The sequence below is a fragment of the Pongo pygmaeus genome, chromosome 12, assembly GCF_028885625.2.
Source record: "Pongo pygmaeus isolate AG05252 chromosome 12, NHGRI_mPonPyg2-v2.0_pri, whole genome shotgun sequence".
NCBI classification, from domain to species: domain Eukaryota; kingdom Metazoa; phylum Chordata; class Mammalia; order Primates; family Hominidae; genus Pongo; species Pongo pygmaeus.
In genome coordinates, this window is record NC_072385.2 from 89,772,446 (window position 1) to 89,791,437 (window position 18,992).

General features: G+C 36.9%; 1 protein-coding gene across 2 annotated transcripts in view; it reads left to right on the forward strand.

Moving 5' to 3' along the window:
* LRPPRC (leucine rich pentatricopeptide repeat containing) overlaps window positions 1–18,992 on the forward strand; it is a 110,165-nt gene that overhangs the window by 35,552 nt on the left and 55,621 nt on the right. For both annotated transcript variants that reach the window (XM_054474408.2, XM_054474407.2), the window contains 9 exons: window positions 37–130; window positions 3,203–3,269; window positions 14,432–14,459; window positions 15,377–15,434; window positions 16,518–16,624; window positions 16,833–16,910; window positions 17,254–17,298; window positions 17,659–17,772; window positions 18,790–18,920. In XM_054474408.2, coding sequence (XP_054330383.1) covers window positions 37–130; window positions 3,203–3,269; window positions 14,432–14,459; window positions 15,377–15,434; window positions 16,518–16,624; window positions 16,833–16,910; window positions 17,254–17,298; window positions 17,659–17,772; window positions 18,790–18,920 — 722 coding nt within the window. The remainder of the gene's footprint in view (window positions 1–36; window positions 131–3,202; window positions 3,270–14,431; window positions 14,460–15,376; window positions 15,435–16,517; window positions 16,625–16,832; window positions 16,911–17,253; window positions 17,299–17,658; window positions 17,773–18,789; window positions 18,921–18,992) is intronic.

Consider the following 18,992-nt stretch of genomic DNA (forward strand, 5'->3'; position numbering starts at 1 on the left):
GAGATGTATTCTCATTGATATATGCTTTATCTCCAGGAAAATGGATGTCTGTCTGATAGTGATACATTTTCCCAAGCTGGATTGAGAATTGAAGCAGCAAATGGGAACTTAGACTTTATATTATCATTTTGTAAGTATACAACATTAGCGGTAAACTTGATAGATGTTTATTTCAGTTACTATTGAGGGCATGCAGGGTAGTTCACGCAATGAAAGCAAGGAAGGTTTATATGTTTTGTTAAAGCCAGACTGATAAAACGGTTTATGAGTTGAACTTGTGGATAATTTGTAAGTAATTTTAATGTTACAAGGACATTGAATATTATATGTAATATGGTGTTAGACTGAAGGTTGGACTGGAGACCCTGAAGACGTGGATATTCTTTATAATTTGGCCACCGATTATGTGATTTAGAAGTCTTCTAACCTCTCTGCTTCACTTTTACTAAACGGGGATAGTACTACCTAACTTGGGGGAGTTGTGAAAATCAAATGCGATATTGTTTCTGAAGTATTTTTTAAACTAACATCTATTATAAAGACTTCTAGTCTTCATTAACAAAGACACAGCAAATATTTACTAAACATTTTTAAATGCTAGGGTGCTTTATAATGCTTATCACATGTTAATACAGTTATCTCCATTGATAGATGACTAAAGGCATAGAGAAGTTAAATGATTTGCCCAAGGTTAGTGATTTGAACCAGAAGTAAGATGTTCAGACTTTAGCTTTGTTCTTTTCACCATACTGCACTTTATTTTATTTTATTTTATTTATTTTTGAGACACAGTCTCACTCTGTCACCTAGGCTGGAATGCAGTGGTGCAAACTTGGCTCACTACATCCTCTGCCTCCTGGGTTCAAGCGATTCTCCTGCCTCAGCCTCCTGAGTAGCTGGGATTATAGGCACATGCCACTATGCCCAGCTAATTTTTTGTATTTTTAGTAGAGACAGAGTTTCACCACTCCTGACCACAAGTGATCTGCCTGTCTCAGCCTCCCAAAGTGCTGGGATTACAGGTGTGAGCCACTGCGCCTGACCTATATTTTATTTTTAACTAATAAATACGACATTCCTAAGAGACCTTATTTTTTAACACGTCCATGGTGTTGCTTGACAGTTTTTCAGATCTTCTGAAAAATATGTCATTTACAAACAAAACACAGACATACATTAAATTTTAGCTCCCTAAAATGTTAACAGTTAAGCTCTCATTAATGTTATATTCAGACTGTATAGGTGGAAGCTTTATATAAACCAGGTTATTGGTATGTATTACTTGTGCATGTCACTTAAAATATTTGTTGTAATATTGTAAGGGGAAGGCAAAGTGTCCAGTATGAAAAATGGTGACTGTTGTAGTTATTTGAGTCAAATATTGAGTATTATTGCTGGCTGCTATCTGAGTGTATTGATTTTGCCTTCCACTCTGTATACTATATAGATTTTCCAATCTGACAAGAAGAAAACAGAGAAGCATTAGCAGAGGAATCTGGGCTCACGAGGTGGATCCATGAGAGCTGTCTTTTCCTTTTATCATATCATCCATTCCACTTCGTTGTCAGCCTCTTGATTTTTCAGGCTTGTTTGTTGCTAAGGAAACTAGATGCTTTTTGTCAGCAGCCTTCCAGCTGAGATGTTTCTGGTCATCTTTTTAATGAATAAAAACTTGACAATATTCTGTAGCATACTATTTTGAATAGTATAAAAATGAATTTTCAAGAGGTTGTTTATTAGATTTGAAAAAGAAAAATGCCAAGAAGTTTGCCAAGTATTTGAGCTTTTCCTGTCAGTGCCTTCCCCTCCAGCTTTGATTTACAAGTCTTTGAAGAGCGGTTCGTTCTATAATTGCTGGTATGTGCTTTAGGCAGCTCTTAGGAATGCAGTACTGGTTACTACATCACAGGAAATGTCAGGTAGTAGAGAACAGTAAATGGATTATCTTGATTAAGTTTTGGAGTTAGTAGAGAACATTTTCCCACTTGTGTTTGTAGGCATGGAAAATTAATTTGATCACATAAAATTAAAAGCTGCTGAGAGGCATGTGGTGGTGTTCCCTTTAAAATTCCTTGAGTGACTCAGTGCAAGTCATTTTAAAAATGACTTTTAGATTTTCAAATGCTATAAAAGCACTGAGAAACTTAGGCTTCTTGTTCAAGGAATATAGCAGCTGATCTAAAACAATTCTCCTTATGTGTGTGGGTTAATTTGTTATTTTTGGGGAGATGAACACTTTTCCCATGGGATTTTTCTTGAATGAAACCAGTTAACTTGACTTTCACTTAAACTGTATTTATTGTCTTCAGAATTTGCTTCTACTATGAATTCCTCTCTAATCCCATCCTTTTTGTATTATTCAGTAGCCACATTACATTTATAGTGAAAAGATTAACTCTATTACTTATAACATGGTCCCATTTTAATACAATTGCAGGGAAAAATAAATTCAGGGAATGCCTACTGTGGTCTCATCCCTTGCTAGTTTGGCAAGAGTTACGTGAAGAGTCAGTGTAAGGTGTGATTCTTACATGATGGCAAATCAGGCTTATAATGTCAGCATTGAAACATACAAGGTTGTAGACTGTTAAATGTCAAAATTAGTAGTATAGTAAACAAATACTCAGCAAAGTGAAAGATCAATATAAGTCAATTACATAACAGACGTATGACCTATTTTATTATTACTTTAGGTGGTTACTCTTGTGTGAGTGCAGGTCATTGATCATAGTGGAAAATGAAATGAGAAAGTATGAATGGTTCAGCAGAACCCAACACCTCTCTGAGAAAAGAATTTTTCCTCTCACGTGCTGTCTTTAAAGAACAAAAGTCCTGTAGGGTATTATAGTCTCTCTCTCATGGTGCCACCATGTCTAACAACATACAGCCTCAATGTGTGTACCAGGCTGACTCTGAGTCTACTGGTATGTTAGTAATTGCCATTTATAGGAAAGGATATTTACAAATTAATTAGTTGTATATATTCATGAAAATTAAAAATACATTAAAAGGGTAGCTTATATTGCAGATATATATATATTACTGCATTGTCTAATTTTGTATGAAAACATTTTTATTTTTTAAATACAGTTTCCAAAATGAAAACTAAAAGGTATTGATATAAATATGTTTTCAATTTGATAATACAGGGTTTTTAAATTTGTTTGGTCTGAGATTTAATGATGGTCATTTTCTTTTGCAGTGAAATCAAATACATTGCCTATCTCGCTGCAGTCTATAAGAAGTAGCCTACTGCTAGGCTTCAGGAGGTAAGATGATCAACTTAAATGTTCCTTGCCTGAACATGGACTGATTTCTCCTGTCCTTTTGACTTATTGCATGAGGAAAAATACAAATATTCTTATCTTTCAGTGTACATTCAGTTTACCTGAAATAACCTTAGCCTGTTGAATTTTTCCTTTTAAGTGGCTGAATTAAATTTAGGCAGCTTTGTATCATCTTTTCTGAGAAATGCACACAGGTTTGGTAAAGATCCTGTTTCCAGGAAGAAAGTCCTGTTTCAAAATGGCAAGTTGGAGTTATAGACAAATTTGCATATGTATGTTCAGCTTATTCTTTGAGCGTTTAATTGCAAGGTGACTTTTATTCAGTTAAGTATCATTCTCCCCTTCTGTGTACTCAGAGAATGTTAATGACCTTGCCCTTCCAATTTTGTTATTTTGAAAATAGATAAACATAAAGAAAAGCTGAAAGAATAGTAAAAGGGAATACTCTCATACCACCCTTTTTTATTTGATTTATTTTTTTGAGACGGAGTTTTGCTCTGTCACCCAGGCTGCAATGCAGTGGTGTGATCCCGGCTCACTGCGACGTCCGCCTCCTGGGTTCAGGTGATTCTTCTGCCTCAGCCTCCTGAGTAGCTGGGACTACCGGTGCCCACCACCACGCCCAGCTAAGTTTTGTATTTTTAGTAGAGATGGGGTTTCACCATGTTGGCCAGGCTGGTCTCGAACTCCTGACCTCAGGTGATTCACCTGCCTCGGCCTCCCAAAGTGCTGGGTTTACAGGTATGAGCCACAGTGCCCGTCCTCCGTAATACCCTTTGTGTAGATTTGCCAGTTGTTAATATTTTGCCATGTCTACTTTCTCTCATACCCTCTTTCTCTACACAGAAAGTACACACACACACACACACACACACACACACACACACACACACACACACACACACACACACACACACACACACACACACACACACACACACACACGTTTTTTTCTTTTTGGCTGAACCACTTGAAGTTGTAGGCATAATGACACTGGATCTTTCAGCATATTTCTCTTAAGTCATCATCTCTAAAATCACAACATCAGTATCACTCTTAAAAAATTAACAATACTGTACCACCATCTGATATATGTAGTCCATGTTCAGATTTTCCCACTTTAACAAGTTTCCTTTATAGATGTTTCACTTTTTGACTGAGGAGTCAATTAAATTAATGCATTGGATTTGATTGCTACATCTCTTTATTATCTTAATTCAGAACAATTTCCGTAGCTTTTTTGTTTGTTTTTTAAGAACACTGGTTTTTTTTTTGTTTCGTTTTTTAAGAGCCCAGGCTGGAATGTCTCGTCCACATTTTGTATTTTTCTGTTTTTTTTTTCCCATGATGAGACTCAGATTAAGCATTTTTAGCAAGAATACTTCATAGGTGATGGGCACGTCTTACATTGTGTCACATCAACAGATATAAAGGCAGGTGTGCAATAATGATGCCACCACCAAAGTTTGATCACTTGGTTAAGATGGTGATTCGCACATCTGTCTTGCAGAGGCACCTCGTCCACTTTGTAATTACTAAGAAGACTATGGGGTGATAATTTGAGACTGTGTCTACCCTGTTTTTCCATTACTTTTCCCTCCTTGGTTTTAGCAGTCATTGGTAATCCTTGTTGAATCAGTTACTGGTAGTTAACACAAGGATGAGTTTCTTTTTTTGAGAGAGGGTCTCGCTCTGTCCCCAAGGCCAGAGTGCAGTGGGTAATCAGCCTACTGCAGCCTTTACCTCCCGGGCTCAAGCAATCCTGCCATCTTAGCCTCCTGAGCAGCTGGGACTATGGGCTCATGCCACCATGCCTGGCTGATTTTTAAAATTTTTTTGTAGAGACGGGATCTCACTATGTTGCCCAGGCTGTTCTGTTGAGAGAAGCAATGTAGCACAGTGATTCATAATTTTCTTTCTTTTTTTTTTTTTTTTTTTTTTTGAGACAGAGTCTTGCTCTGTCACCCAGGCTGCAGTGCAGTGGTACAAACATGGTTCATTGCAGCCTCCAAATCCTGAGCTCAAGTAATCCTCCTGCTTCAGGCTCCCATTTAGCCAAGACTACAGGTGTGCACCACCACGCCCAGCTAATTAAAAATTTTTTTTTGTGGAGATGGAGTCTCACCATGTTGCCCAGGCTGGTCTTGAACTCCTGGCCTCAGGTGATCTTCCCACCTCTGCCTCCCAAGGTGCTGGTATTGCAGGTGTGAGCCACTGCACCTGCCGCCCTAATCTTTTTTGATTCATTGATCCCTTTGAGAATTTGTTGGAAGCTATGGCTCATCTTTCCCTGCAAAAGATGCATATTATAAAATTATGACTATAATTTAATGGAGTTCATGAAGTACTTTCCCTCTCCCTATAAAAACCCTTATCGTGGAAGCCAAAATTAAGAGCCTGGAGTGTATCCTTCCATGCTTTTCTCTGTATAGAAGCAGAGACCTGTAAGAGGTGTTTGAAGTTTTGTTTTGTTTTGTTTAAACAGAAGTAATATATCATGCTTTACATACTACTCATCTTTATTTTTCACTTAACAATACTGCATGAACATCTCTTGGTCTACTGATATAAATCTAAGTGTTTATATCTGCAGGGGATTCCATGGTAGGGCTATACCATAAATTTTCAATCACTCCTTTATTAATGGACTCAGATTCCTTCTAATTTTTGCCACTACGAAAACAAAGTGGTACGTTAAATGTTGTGTCCATATATATATGTGTGTTTGTGCACATGCATGCACGTGTGTGTGTATATCTATATATTATATATACATTAGTTTATCCCCCCTCAATGGCTAGAATGTAAAAAAGAGACGTCAGTTTTCAAGAGTGTATGTATTCTTTAATAGCTACTATCATACTACTTTCCAGAAAAAGTTGTATTAGCTCATACTTAGATTAGCAATTCACACTTCTACCAGCAATGTATGAGAGTACCCACTTCCTGCAAACTTACAAGTATTAGACATTACAATGCTTTTTAACTTTGGCCTAGCTGATGGATGACAAATGACATCTTAAAGTATAATTTTCAATTTGCATCTTCCTAACTATTAAGCAGGGTTAGAGCATACTTATCGGCCATTTGGATTTCTTCTTCTGTGAAATACCTATTTAAATTTTTTGCCAGTTTTCTACTAGGTCATACAATTTTTCTTGTCAATTTGTAAGATATTGCATTTGAGGGATATTTATCTATACACTATCACATGTGAAATATGTTTTTTTTTAAACCTTGTTGCAGAGATGAGAGAGAAATGTAAGGATAAGATCTTGGATAGTTACTGGAAGGAGTCAAAGGAGTTTGTAGTCAGTGTCGCAAGCTACAGAGATGTAGGGGAGATAGTACTATAAAAAGAGGGTGTTCAGTTTGGTATTTGGAAAAGTTACTGAGCTTTTTTTTTTTTTCAAAATGGGGATGAGGTCTCGCTATGTTGCCCAGGGTGGTGTTAAATTCCTGGGCTCAAGTGAACCCCCAGCCTTGGCCTCCCAAAGTGCTGGGATTACAGGCATGAACCACCGGCCTGGCCATTATTGAGTATCTTTAAGAGAAGAGTTTTGATACTATTGTAGTGGAAGAAGCCCAGCTAGAAGCTCTGAGAATCTTGGTGTCTTTGTTTTGTTTTTAGTGATTGGATTATGTATACTATAACTGAATTTATCTGTGCTTTCAGATTATTTATATTTTTATTTGAATAGATACATTGAAAATATTGGAAAATGGATTACCTTTTCCAATATTACCTTAATGGATTATTACCTTAATGGATTACCTTAACCACACCAAGCTAGGTGCTTTGCGTCTCCCCTGACTTAAATCCTTTTTGGTGCTTTCCCTATTTGTTAGCATCTAAAATTTTTAATTGATTCCTGGATTTAAAACTAGCCACAGATTGGTCATTTTTTTAACTTTCCACTTTAAAGTTAGATAAAATGTTTAAATATGTTTAACAAAGGGGACACTACCCAGGAGCCTCCAGTGTTTGCACAGTTGCAAATCCGTCTTTATTCTTGACATAGTAAAAATAAGTTTAAGCGGATTCCTTCCAGAAACACATTTCAACATGTAAGTCCTAAAACTGTATACTGTTGGTTAATTTTTCTTATTGTAGATAAAGAAAAATTTTAGGTTGTGGTAACTTGGCATTTTTCATAAGAATATGTGCCTAATTCAGAGCACTTGTGTGACTACAGGTGATTTCTTTCTTCTACTCCAAAAACTAGTCTTCGTAACTATGAATGTTTATAGAAGGTACTCTGTCTTCTGCCAAGGTTGGGGAAGGGATGAATCAGGGCAGGAGCTGCAGAGAAATTGCTGAGATGCATATTGAGTTTGTAGAGGGGAAGGGAAGGGTTTTTCAGGCCGAGGCATTGAGGCTTGAGAGAACAGTGGTTCTGGGGAAGTGTAAGTAGATTGGTAGTAGCTTAAGAAACTATGAAATAATTACAAGAAATAAAGCCAAAATGGTAGCCCAGAGGTCTTTATGAGTAGTCTCATTCTAAATTAGGATATTTGGACCTTGAGTCACATGGCTTCGAGCCATTGAAAGGTTTACATGATGAAGTTAAGATTGACAGATATTCAAAGGGGAGAGTACAGGTAAAGGTAGATGGGGGACAGGAAACATTAGGAGATCATTCACAATTTATGGGATCCTTTGAGGGGACTATGGGATTTCCAGTTGAAGGTATTTTACATCGCCTTACCAAAGGCTACCATTGCCTTACCAAAAGCTGAAATTGATCTCAACAGACATATGGGGTTAACCTTTTCTCCAAACCTGTTCTTCAAACAGGAAGAAAAGTGTAAATGGAATTAGGTGTAGAGAAAGCAATGTCTTTTCTTAAATGCCACTTGCTCACAAACTTCATTTGGTTGTGGGTAGAAGAGAAGACAAGCATTTGTCTTTCCATTGTTCATGTTAGACAATGGAGACATTGAAATGTTCATTAACTTGCCATGATCACATGGTATGTAAGACATCAATAAAATGTAGTACCCTGACTTAAATGAGTTCTACCTAAAATTTGTTAGTTTATTAAATAGCAAATGCCAAAGCTCATAGCCAAACTGCCTGGGTTCAAAATGACTCCACTATTTTATTCCTTTGGAGAACTTGGAAATTTAATTTTTTCTTTTTTATTGTGAACTGTGTTATACATTCAGAGGCATATCTAAAACTTAAATGTACCACATAAAAAAGATAAACCAAATACGTGGTACCCACCTCTGAGACCAGGACATAGAATGTCAGTGGGATCCTAAAAGCCTCTTGTGTGCTGCTTCTCAATCCCATGATGCCTTCCCCTGCTGTTGAGGTGCCTGCTTTTGAGGCTTGTGTATATCATTCCCTTGCTTCCCTAAATAATTAGGCCACTTTTATCTAACCCCAAGCAATATATAATTTAGTTTGGAAAGACTGATTAACAAACAGAAACCTGGCAATAAGGAAGAATCAACACTGCCAGGAAATATAGTCTGAATACTCTGGGTTAGGGTCTGGCTTCAGTTTTGCTAAAAGTTTACAAAAGACCCTTCTAGGGAAGTCAGTGGGGAAGGTCATGCATGCGTGAGTCCTGGGAAAGAGGATGAATTTACCGTATTTGGGAAGTCTATGGCTAAATGCTAGGCATCTAGCAGAAGTATCTACAGATACTTAAATGTGTTCTGCACCTAAACTCGTCTCCTCAAACTTTCAGGAATATGTCAGAGTAGAACACTTCTGTGGGTGAAGTGAATGTTCTCAGTCTGTCCAAGCAGCAGGGCATGAAAGGCAGAGGAAGTATTGTATCATTACGTGGTCAAAACAATACAGATAATGTAGATCCATTGTTACCTTAGGTTAAAAAAGAGATATAGTAACAGACACCTTGGTGGTGAGGGCCCACACTCTGGACTGGTTAGTTGCTTTTCTTCACTGGGTTCTCACTACATTTTCATCCAGGAGATTCTCTTTTATTCTTTTCTTCCAAGTTGAATCTTTTTGCTTTCTGTATCTGATACTTTTCCTTTTTCTTAGTTTAGTCTTTCTATAGAGGACAACCTTCAGTAGCTTCTTAAGAAAAAGCATATGGAAGGTAAATTTTTTTGAGACCTTGAATACCTGTATTCTAGCCTCAGATACGATTGATAGTTTGCCTACATATAGAATTCTGAGTTGGAAATAATTTGTGTTTAGAATTTTGAAGGTATTGCTCCATGTTTTCTTTACAGTGTTACTGTTGAAAGATTTAAGCCATTCTGATTCCTGACCCTTTATATGTGACTTTTTTTTTTTTTTCTGAGAGGGAGTCTCGCTCTGTCACCCAGGGTGGAGTGCAGTGGCGGGATCTCGGCTGACTGCAAGCTCCGCCTCCCGGGTTAACGCCATTCTCCTGCCTCAGCCTCCCAAGTAGCTGGGACTACAGGTGCCCGCTACCACACCCGGCTAATTTTTTGTATTTTTAGTAGAGATGGGGTTTCACCATGTTGGCCAGGATAGTCTCGATATGTTAACCTCGTGATCCACCCGCCTCGGCCTCCCAAAGTGCTGGGATTACAGGCATGAGCCACCGCGCCCAGCCAATTTATTTTTATAGAACGTCCTCTGAAAGTTTGTAGAATCTTCCCTTTATCACTATTGTTTTGACATTTGACAATTAAGCAAGTTACTTATCTCTGGAAATTTGTGTATCTTCATTTTATCATTAGTATTCTGGAATTTCTAGAATGATTTTTGGAAGTTTCTAGAATCTTCTGGAACTTGTGAAGAATCTCTTGACCACTAGTGTTCTGACCTTTCACTATAGAGCAACCTTATGTATGAGTTTATTTGTTTTGTTTTGTATTTTGTCAATTGTGCTGGATGCTTAGTGGCTCCCCTTAATCTGGCCATTCATATCCCTCGGCTCTGGAAAATTTTAGTTTTAGAAATAATTTTTTCTCTCTTTCTGAAACTCTTAGACTGGTGCTTTCTTTTTTTCTCCTTCGCTTTTCTTGGTTCTTAGTTTCCACTTTCTGTGATATTTCTTAACCTTATCTTCTACCTCTTCCATTGAATTTTTTCTTTCTGCTATCACTTATTTCCAACATCTCTTTTGCATTCTCGAAGTGTTTCTTTTGTAAAATAACATCTTACTGCCTCATAGATATCAACTCTTTATCTCTCATAGGAATTTTTTTCTTTTCTTTTTTTTTTTTTTTTGAGACAAGGTCTGGCTCTTTTGCCCAGGCTGGAGTGCAGTGCTGTGATCTTGGCTCACTGCAACCTCAACCTCCCAAGTTCAAGCGACTCTCCTGCCTCAGCCTCCCAAGTAGCTGGGACTACAGGTGTGTGCCACCATGCCTGGATAATTTTTGTATCTTTTGTAGAGATGGAGTTGCTCCATGTTGCCCAGGCTGGTCTTGAACTTGTGAGCTCAAGCTGTCTGGCTGCCTCGGCCTTCCAAAGTGCTCGGATTACAGGCGTGAGCCACCGCACCTGGCCTCTCATAGGAAATATAGTAATAGTTTTCTTCCTTCTTCATGCTTATTGTCTACTGTCTCCAAGTTTGTGTGAGTGTGTACTGTTTTCCCTTTTTCCCCCCTAAATGTCTGGGAATCCTTAAAAGTAGGAAATGCAAGAAGCCATCCGAAGCTCTGGGTTTGTTAGTGGGGTGTGTTGACTTGGTGCCTTGTTCTAGGGATAGCTAAGTGGCTGTTGAGATTGTCATTGTATTTTTGTGTCTTTCTTCATAGGATGGGGCATTCCCCAATGAAAAGTCTTCAGGACACTGCATGAGGGAGAGTACTAGGGGCTCCTGTGTTTATCGTGTAGGGTGTATAGTTACTTAATTCTCAGTTCTCCAGGGACTGACTGTTTTACCCTCCAGAGAAGAATCCTCCAGATGTCTGCTGCTGCTGTTGGAGAGAGGGGTGTAGCCTCCCAGCTGTGGAGCTGAGGGAGAGGATCTAAGGGACCTTTTCTCAGTGTAGTCTCCTTTCTTCTACCTTGGTAATGGAGATTTTATTGTATAAGTTTGTTTCCAGATTTCTTCACTGATGTCTTGAGATTTGACATTCTCTTTACTACTAAATTGGTTACCACTTCTCTGTCTGCTTTTAACCTGTAATATTTATTTCTAGTTACCTGTACTTCCCAGTTATTTTATGTGTCATTGAAAACTTTTTATTGCAGTGGGGCATTGGAAAGGAGCAAATTTAGATGCAAATTGTTAGTCTCACACCCACAGCTGACTCAGAAAATGCCTGCATAAGTTTTAAAACTACTTTGCTCCTCAGTTTCTTCATCTTTATAATGGCTCTGATAATTGTGCTTAAAGTGAAGATTTTATGACCATTAAATAAGTTAAAGTGCTTAGAAAACTGTTTAATGCATTCGTGAGTGCTCAGAAAATACTAGTTCTTATTAGTGTATGCCAAGGGCTACGAATGCTACATAATGGACCATTCAAATATGAATAGGAAACTTTCTACCCCAGCATTGTTCACAATACGAAAGTAAGAAAGCAACTGTAAACTAGTCTTCGTAACTATGAATGTTTATAGAAGGTACTCTGTCTTCTGCCAAGGTTGGGGAAGGGATGAATCAGGGCAGGAGCTGCAGAGAAATTGCTGAGATGCATATTGAGTTTGTAGAGGGGAAGGGAAGGGTTTTTCAGGCCGAGGCATTGAGGCTGAGAGAACAGTGGTTCTGGGGAAGTGTAAGTAGATTGGTAGTAGCTTAAGAAACTATGAAATAATTACAAGAAATAAAGCCAAAATGGTAGCCCAGAGGTCTTTATGAGTAGTCTCATTCTAAATTAGGATATTTGGACCTTGAGTCACATGGCTTCGAGCCATTGAAAGGTTTACATGATGAAGTTAAGATTGACAGATATTCAAAGGGGAGAGTACAGGTAAAGGTAGATAGGGGGACAGGAAACATTAGGAGATCATTCACAATTTATGGGATCCTTTGAGGGGACTGTGGAATTTCCAGTTGAAGGTATTTTACATCGCCTTACCAAATTTGTTTCCTCTTCTGGGAAACAAAGAACTTAAATACCTACATGCAGGATTGTCTTTAAGATAAAAAATATAATGTACTTAGAACCTAGTACAAAGTTTGGGTCACTTTTAAGGGGCACGTAGGGAAGGACAGTTCCTGAAAGAGATTGAGTAGCATCTAGCAGATAATGGCTAACAACAACAAAAATTCCAAAACTTAGTGAAAGAGGACCAAAAAAATGTTAGTTGAATTTTGAATTAAAAATCACTGGTAAGTTTAGCATGAGTAGTTTCAGTGGAGTTTGGGGCCGGAAGTCAGATTGCACTGGTTTGGGCACTGGTAACTATTCCTTACAACAACTTGGTTTTGAAGGATTCTGTATATTTTTGTTTTGGTTTCAAACCTATGGCATTCACCATGAAACTTCACATTCAAGGTAGTGCTTTTAGTCATTTTCAGTTGTTTTAGGTATATGTGAAATTTTGAAAGTTTATCTCCATGCCTTCCTTAGGTACTTCATGCCAGGTTTGAGGGCAGCTTAATATCCAATTTTTTTTTTTTTTTTTGAGACAGAATTTCGCTCTTGTTGCCCAGGCTGGAGTGCAGTGGTGCGATCTCGGCTCACCACAACCTCCGCCTCCCGGGTTCAAGCGATTCTCCTGCCTCAGCCTCCCGAGTAGCTGGGATTACTGGCATGCGCCACCACGCCTGGCTAATTTTGTATTTTTAGTAGAGATGGGGTGTCTCCATGTTGGTCAGGCTGGTCTTGAACTCCTGACCTCAGGTGATCTACCTGCGTCAGCCTCCCAAAGTGCTGCGATTACAGGCGTGAGCCACCACACCCAGCCTTAACTATTTTTTATTTGACAGTAAGTTGATACTTTGATAAAAATATATGGTTAAAGTAAATTAAAAAATAAAATAAAATAAATAAATAAATAAAGGAAGCCCAGCTTACTAATGTTGAGAGTTAAAATAGAAGTACAAAATTTAGACTGGACATGGTATGTGTTTATTTTTTTATTTTGGAATTTTTAAACCTTCACGAAAGTAGAACTCCCATGTACCCATCCCCCAGCTTTAACAGCCAAGATTTTGGCAGTCCTGTTTTACCATTCCGCTTCTCTTTCTTTCCTGGACTATTAAAAATAACTATGGATCTTTGTCATCTACCCATAAATACTTCAGTATATATCTCAGAACTTATTTTAAATAAAACAACATAACCACCATAATATCATACCTGTGACAAAATTAATCCTAGTTGATAATCAGAATTCATCAAATGCCCAAATGGGTCCGGGATACAGCAAAGGAACCATTGCAAGTTTTACCACTTAATATTGTGCACTTTGGCACATTAGCCCCTCACTTTCTTGCAAACTCTGATTTTTCTCTACTTTCCTTTTCCTATTTTTCAAATGTGGTAGGCTACTGGCAAGTTAAGATTCCTTGGAATTAAAGCTCTTTGTAGCCTAACCAAAAAAGATACCTAATTTTTATCTTATTTTACTGTATTTTATTCTTCACTGTTCTAGCTTCAGGTTATACCCTGCTGGAAGACCACATGAGTGATACTCTGTCTTCTCAGGGAATTATATTTAAAGGCACATTAGTTTTGATCACCCGGTCCAGGTGTTGGGATTTCTCCATTATATAGTTACTGTTTTTCCCATTACAAGTAACAAGCAATCTGTGGGCAGTCACTTTGAGACTCACTGTGTCTCCCAGGCTGGAGTGCAGTGGCGCGATCTCGGCTCACTGCAACCTCCACCTCCCGGATTCAGGCAATTCTCCTGCCTCAGCCTCCTGAGTAGCCTGGATTACAGGCATCCACCAACATGCCCGGCTAATTTTTCTACTTTTAGTAGAGACGGGGTTTCACCATGTTGGCCAGGCTGGTCTCAAACTCCTGACCTCAGATGATCCGCCTGCCTTGGCCTCCCAAAGTGCTGGGATTGCAGGTGTGAGCCACCAGGCCTGGCCTATTTTGAATATTTGAAATGGGTGAGTGTCAGCCTTTCTAAATTACCTTTGTCATGAAAATTCATCCTGATACAGCAAACATTTATTTACTTATTAATTTTAATACTTTGATCTGTATGTATTACAAGTATGCATATACTTGAAAATAAACCTGGGTTTATTTTCAATCCTTTGCTGCCCTCTGCAGGTCTATGAATATAAATCTTTGGAGCGAGGTAAGTCCCCCTAATATTGCAAATCATAAGGTGCTTTTAACGTTACAAGCCAATACCATAGGTTGTGTAATAATTTTTATTATGAAACCTATATTTGGTTTTCTACTAAAATTTTGCTGGCAGAGTTAATGTTGAAAAATAATAGTTATGTATGTCTTTTAGTGTTTGTGAATTCAATTGATAAGAATCCAGTGGGAGGAGGGAGAGGATCAGGAAGAATAGCTAATGGATGCTGGGCTTAATACCTGGGTGATGGGATGATCTGTGCAGCCGACCACCGTGGCACACATTTACCTATGTCACAAACCTGCACATCCTGCACATGTACCCCTGAACTTAAAATAAAAGTTGAAAATTAAAAAAAAAAAGAATCCATGAGAATAGACACTTTAATCTTTAGACCCCTTTTGTTTTAGTCTCATTAAGATGAATGGAAATTGTTATTAAATATCTAAAAAATGTAAGTTATTTAGCAGTTCAGGATATTTTACTTTATATTTCAGTAAAACTTTATATAAAATGAGGAAACCAGTGCAGTGTCAACAAGACTAAAAACAATATAATGAGGAAGAATATTGGTCAGTAATTCCTATAAGCTCTTTTCTATTTATAACAGTTCATTCCAAGTGATGTTTATATATCGATTTATAAATCAGTTTAGAGTCTTTCTGTGTGACATTTCACAAAATATTGCAGTTTTCCTTCAACATGGATTTGTTTTTGTTTTTAAAAGATAAACCTATTATTTAAAAACAAAATAATCTCCTTGGCGGGGTGGGGGGGTGGTTTTGAATTACTGTGATATAGAATAATACCTTACTGGGGAGAGGTTTTATTATTTCAAGAATTCAATTTCAGATTGTATTTGTTCTTGTTTGCTTCTCTTACTGCAATGCACGAATTTTCTGTCTTACCAGATAACAGGATTGTTGTACAAGGATGGACGTTATTGCCAGGAGCCTCAAGGACCAACGGGTAGCGTTTCAATTTCGATGATTGTAACTTATCCACAAATCCATTTTTCTGTGTAATGATGGGTTAGGAGGATTACAACAGTAAACACTTTATTTTTAAAAGTGGAATTTGAAAACATTTGGTTATAAGTCTCTATATTGATTACAACATTTTGAGATCTAAAGTGTTTGATTTTGTTATAATTATTTTTTCTAAAGACGGGGTTGGGAGGCTTTTTCTTTTCAGATATTGGGGAAATGTTTCTTCTAACACCTATGGAAATAGGCTTAAAAATCAGTGATTCTTAGTATTTATGTGCTTTTAATGTTTTGCAGGTGTAGTTAATTTTAAACATAAAATGTAGTGAAGGTTCTTGTGAATTTCCGCTTAAATGTAATTTATTGCCCCAAATACATTGTTTTGACATTTAATAATTTTCATTTTTCATATAATGAAGCTAGAATATATAGTTTTCTGTAAGATGGTACCCCTCTTGAAAGTTTACATTTCTATCCTAGGTATTATTGTAACATGGCCCTATACATTTTATGCTTGAATGCAAAGGAAAATTACTGTTGTTACAAAACATCTTTGTTAATCTTGGTTTTTCATTGGCTAATAGGCAGCTCTCCATAGGATTACTGTATCTGCTTATTAAAATTATTTAACTTTCTATACTCAACATTTAACAATCCTTTCTAATTTTATGTGCTTCCCTAAATATTGTCCACAAAAAAAAAATAGTATAGAAATGTGTACAAGACATTTATTTATTCTTATTACGTGTGATTTGGACAGGAAAGGGGTAAGGCCTTGGGCAGGACCACTTCTGTCACAGAGTGGTGGAAAAAAAATAGATTGAAGTAAGATTCAGTACTGAAAAGCTGTCACTCGGTCTGAAAATAATTAATATTCCTTTCACTCACCAGTTAGATATGTGCTCCCAAACCACATAATCTCTATGCCTCAGTGATCATTGTTGCCATTTCAGAGCCTCTCATCAGGGTGACATCTCACACCAAAATGATTTCTTATAAATTAATCTTGATAACATGACAGTCTCGGTAATTTTAGTGGAATGCTTTCTCTTGTTTTTTTCCACAGAAGCTGTTGGCTATTTTCTTTATAACTTGATTGACAGCATGAGTGACTCAGAGGTACAGGCCAAGGAGGAGCATTTTAGACAATACTTCCATCAGCTGGAGAAGATGGTACCATTTCATTTTTTGCTATATAATGCCTGTCCTGCCTGACATGTATCTATTAGATTTGAAATTGCTGCTTTTAAATACAACCAGACCACTTCTCAATGACATGCAAGAGTTGGAGACTTAAATTATGTCTGAGATAATTTCTGTTAGACAAATTTCAGTTTGGTTGTCTAAAACTCAGGTTTTTTCCCCCCCTCCCTTCTCACAGAATGTAAAAATTCCTGAAAATATCTACAGAGGCATTCGTAATCTACTGGATAGCTACCATGTTCCTGAATTGATAAAGGTGTGTGTGAAATAGCAATCAACTGGATAAAATGCTTAACTTATATATAACAGCATGTTAAAATTTTATTTAAATATGATGCTTTTGGCCAGAAAAAAAATTCGTTTCAATCACAGCCATTAAAACGAAGCTTTTCATTGATTGTTCATAAATACTATTTATATATTCATAAATATATTTAAAACATTACATTGATTAATAAAGTATGAAGAGAATGTCTAAAATTTTGGAAAGATGAAAAATAGTAATATGAGGTGAGACTTATAAAATTTGCTTTTGATGTTTGCTGATGTATTTTTACGTGTGTTTTCTAATTCTGGGCTAATTTAAATTTCAATTTTAGGATGCTCACTTGTTGGTTGACAGTAAGAATTTAGACTTTCAAAAAGTAAGTAGGATTTTGACTAGATTCTACATGCCATAATAACCATATTTAATGAGTATTCTGGATTGTGTACTTATAAAACCAGTGATTCCTCACATTTTTATCATCTTGTATACCTCTAAGAAGTTGGTAAAACCTGTTCCCCAGCTCAGAAAAATCAACATATCTAAGAAATTTGCATATAATCTCAGGAGGTTTGTAAACCCCTGGAGTCCATCCGTGGATTCCCCAATTAATATCCCTGATAGCATTTATGACATTTAGGAAAGCAGAAAGGAAAGTCAGTTTAAAGGGAAGAGTGACAAAAGGCATACTATATTTCCTTTTTCAGGAATTTTTTCTTTTCTTTTTTCTTTTCTGTAGACTGTGCAACATACGTCATCTGTATTGGAGTCCACACTTGAAACACTAAAAGCTGAAAATCAACCTATAAGAGATGTCCTAAAGCAACTCATATTAGTGCTTTGTTCAGAAGAGGTAACATTTGTTTTAATATTTAAATATTGTTAAGGCAAAAAATTCTTGATAGATAACAATAAGAAAAACCAAATATAATATTTATGATTTTTACGATTGATCATTATACGTCAGGCTTGTAAAGAATGCAATTAAATGAAAGGTTAACTAATTTCAGCTACACCTTGAATGGCATGTTTTCTGGTTTCTGTAGTTTGTTTATGATAATCTGCAAAGTGAATGATAGTAACAGCTGTGATAGGTTTATCATACATGCCAAATGTCCTTTCAAGCCATGGCTCCGGTCTCTTATATCTAGATTGTCAAGCAACTGATACACGCAGTAGTCATTTGCAAGTCAAATATTACTAGGTTGTTAATGCAGGGATTGAAATTCCATTTTCCTGCTGGAAAAAAGCTCTTTCTGAGATAAAGGGTCCCTTGCCTTTTTTCAGCGGGCATCCAGCTGTACTTTGTGTTCATTTTAGTGTATGTCTGCAATTTGTGGGCTATCACTAGACTATTTTTCACTTTCTAGTTCAATATAATTGAGCCATAAACTTGTAGTTTTAGGGAAAAAATATCATAACTAACTTTATGATTATAACCTGCTACTGTTAAATTCTAAAATATTTCTTCATATTACTTGGATACTAAACTAGACTGAGAAACTTTTCAATGATACATATTTCTGCATCCTGAAATTAGACTGTGATTAGGGTTTGATTTGGGAATTACTTAATCTGGAAGTCTTTTTTAAATAATACCATACACAAAGCCTAAAACATCAAATTTGGCATAAATAATGGCCTATTTTATATTACAGATAACACATCTTTTAACCCCTACACGTATAAGACTTGCCCACTTTTTAGAGGCGAATAAAAATACCAAGGGGCAGAGTCAGGTTGTTAACGTGAAACCATTTATTTTTAAAGTACTATTAACTTTTTCTAAACTCTGAACATTAAAGCTAAAAATGTGACATTTTTACCTTCACACTGATTTCTTCTTTTTCACATCTATGCTGTATTTTAGAATATGCAAAAAGCCCTTGAATTGAAAGCAAAATATGAATCCGACATGGTTACCGGTGGCTATGCAGCTTTAATAAATTTATGCTGTCGACATGATAATGTAGAAGATGCTTTGAACTTGAAAGAAGAATTGTGAGTACCCTGGCACTGAAACAAGTTGTCAACATTTATTCTGCTCTACAGACCTTGATAGATTATCTAGAT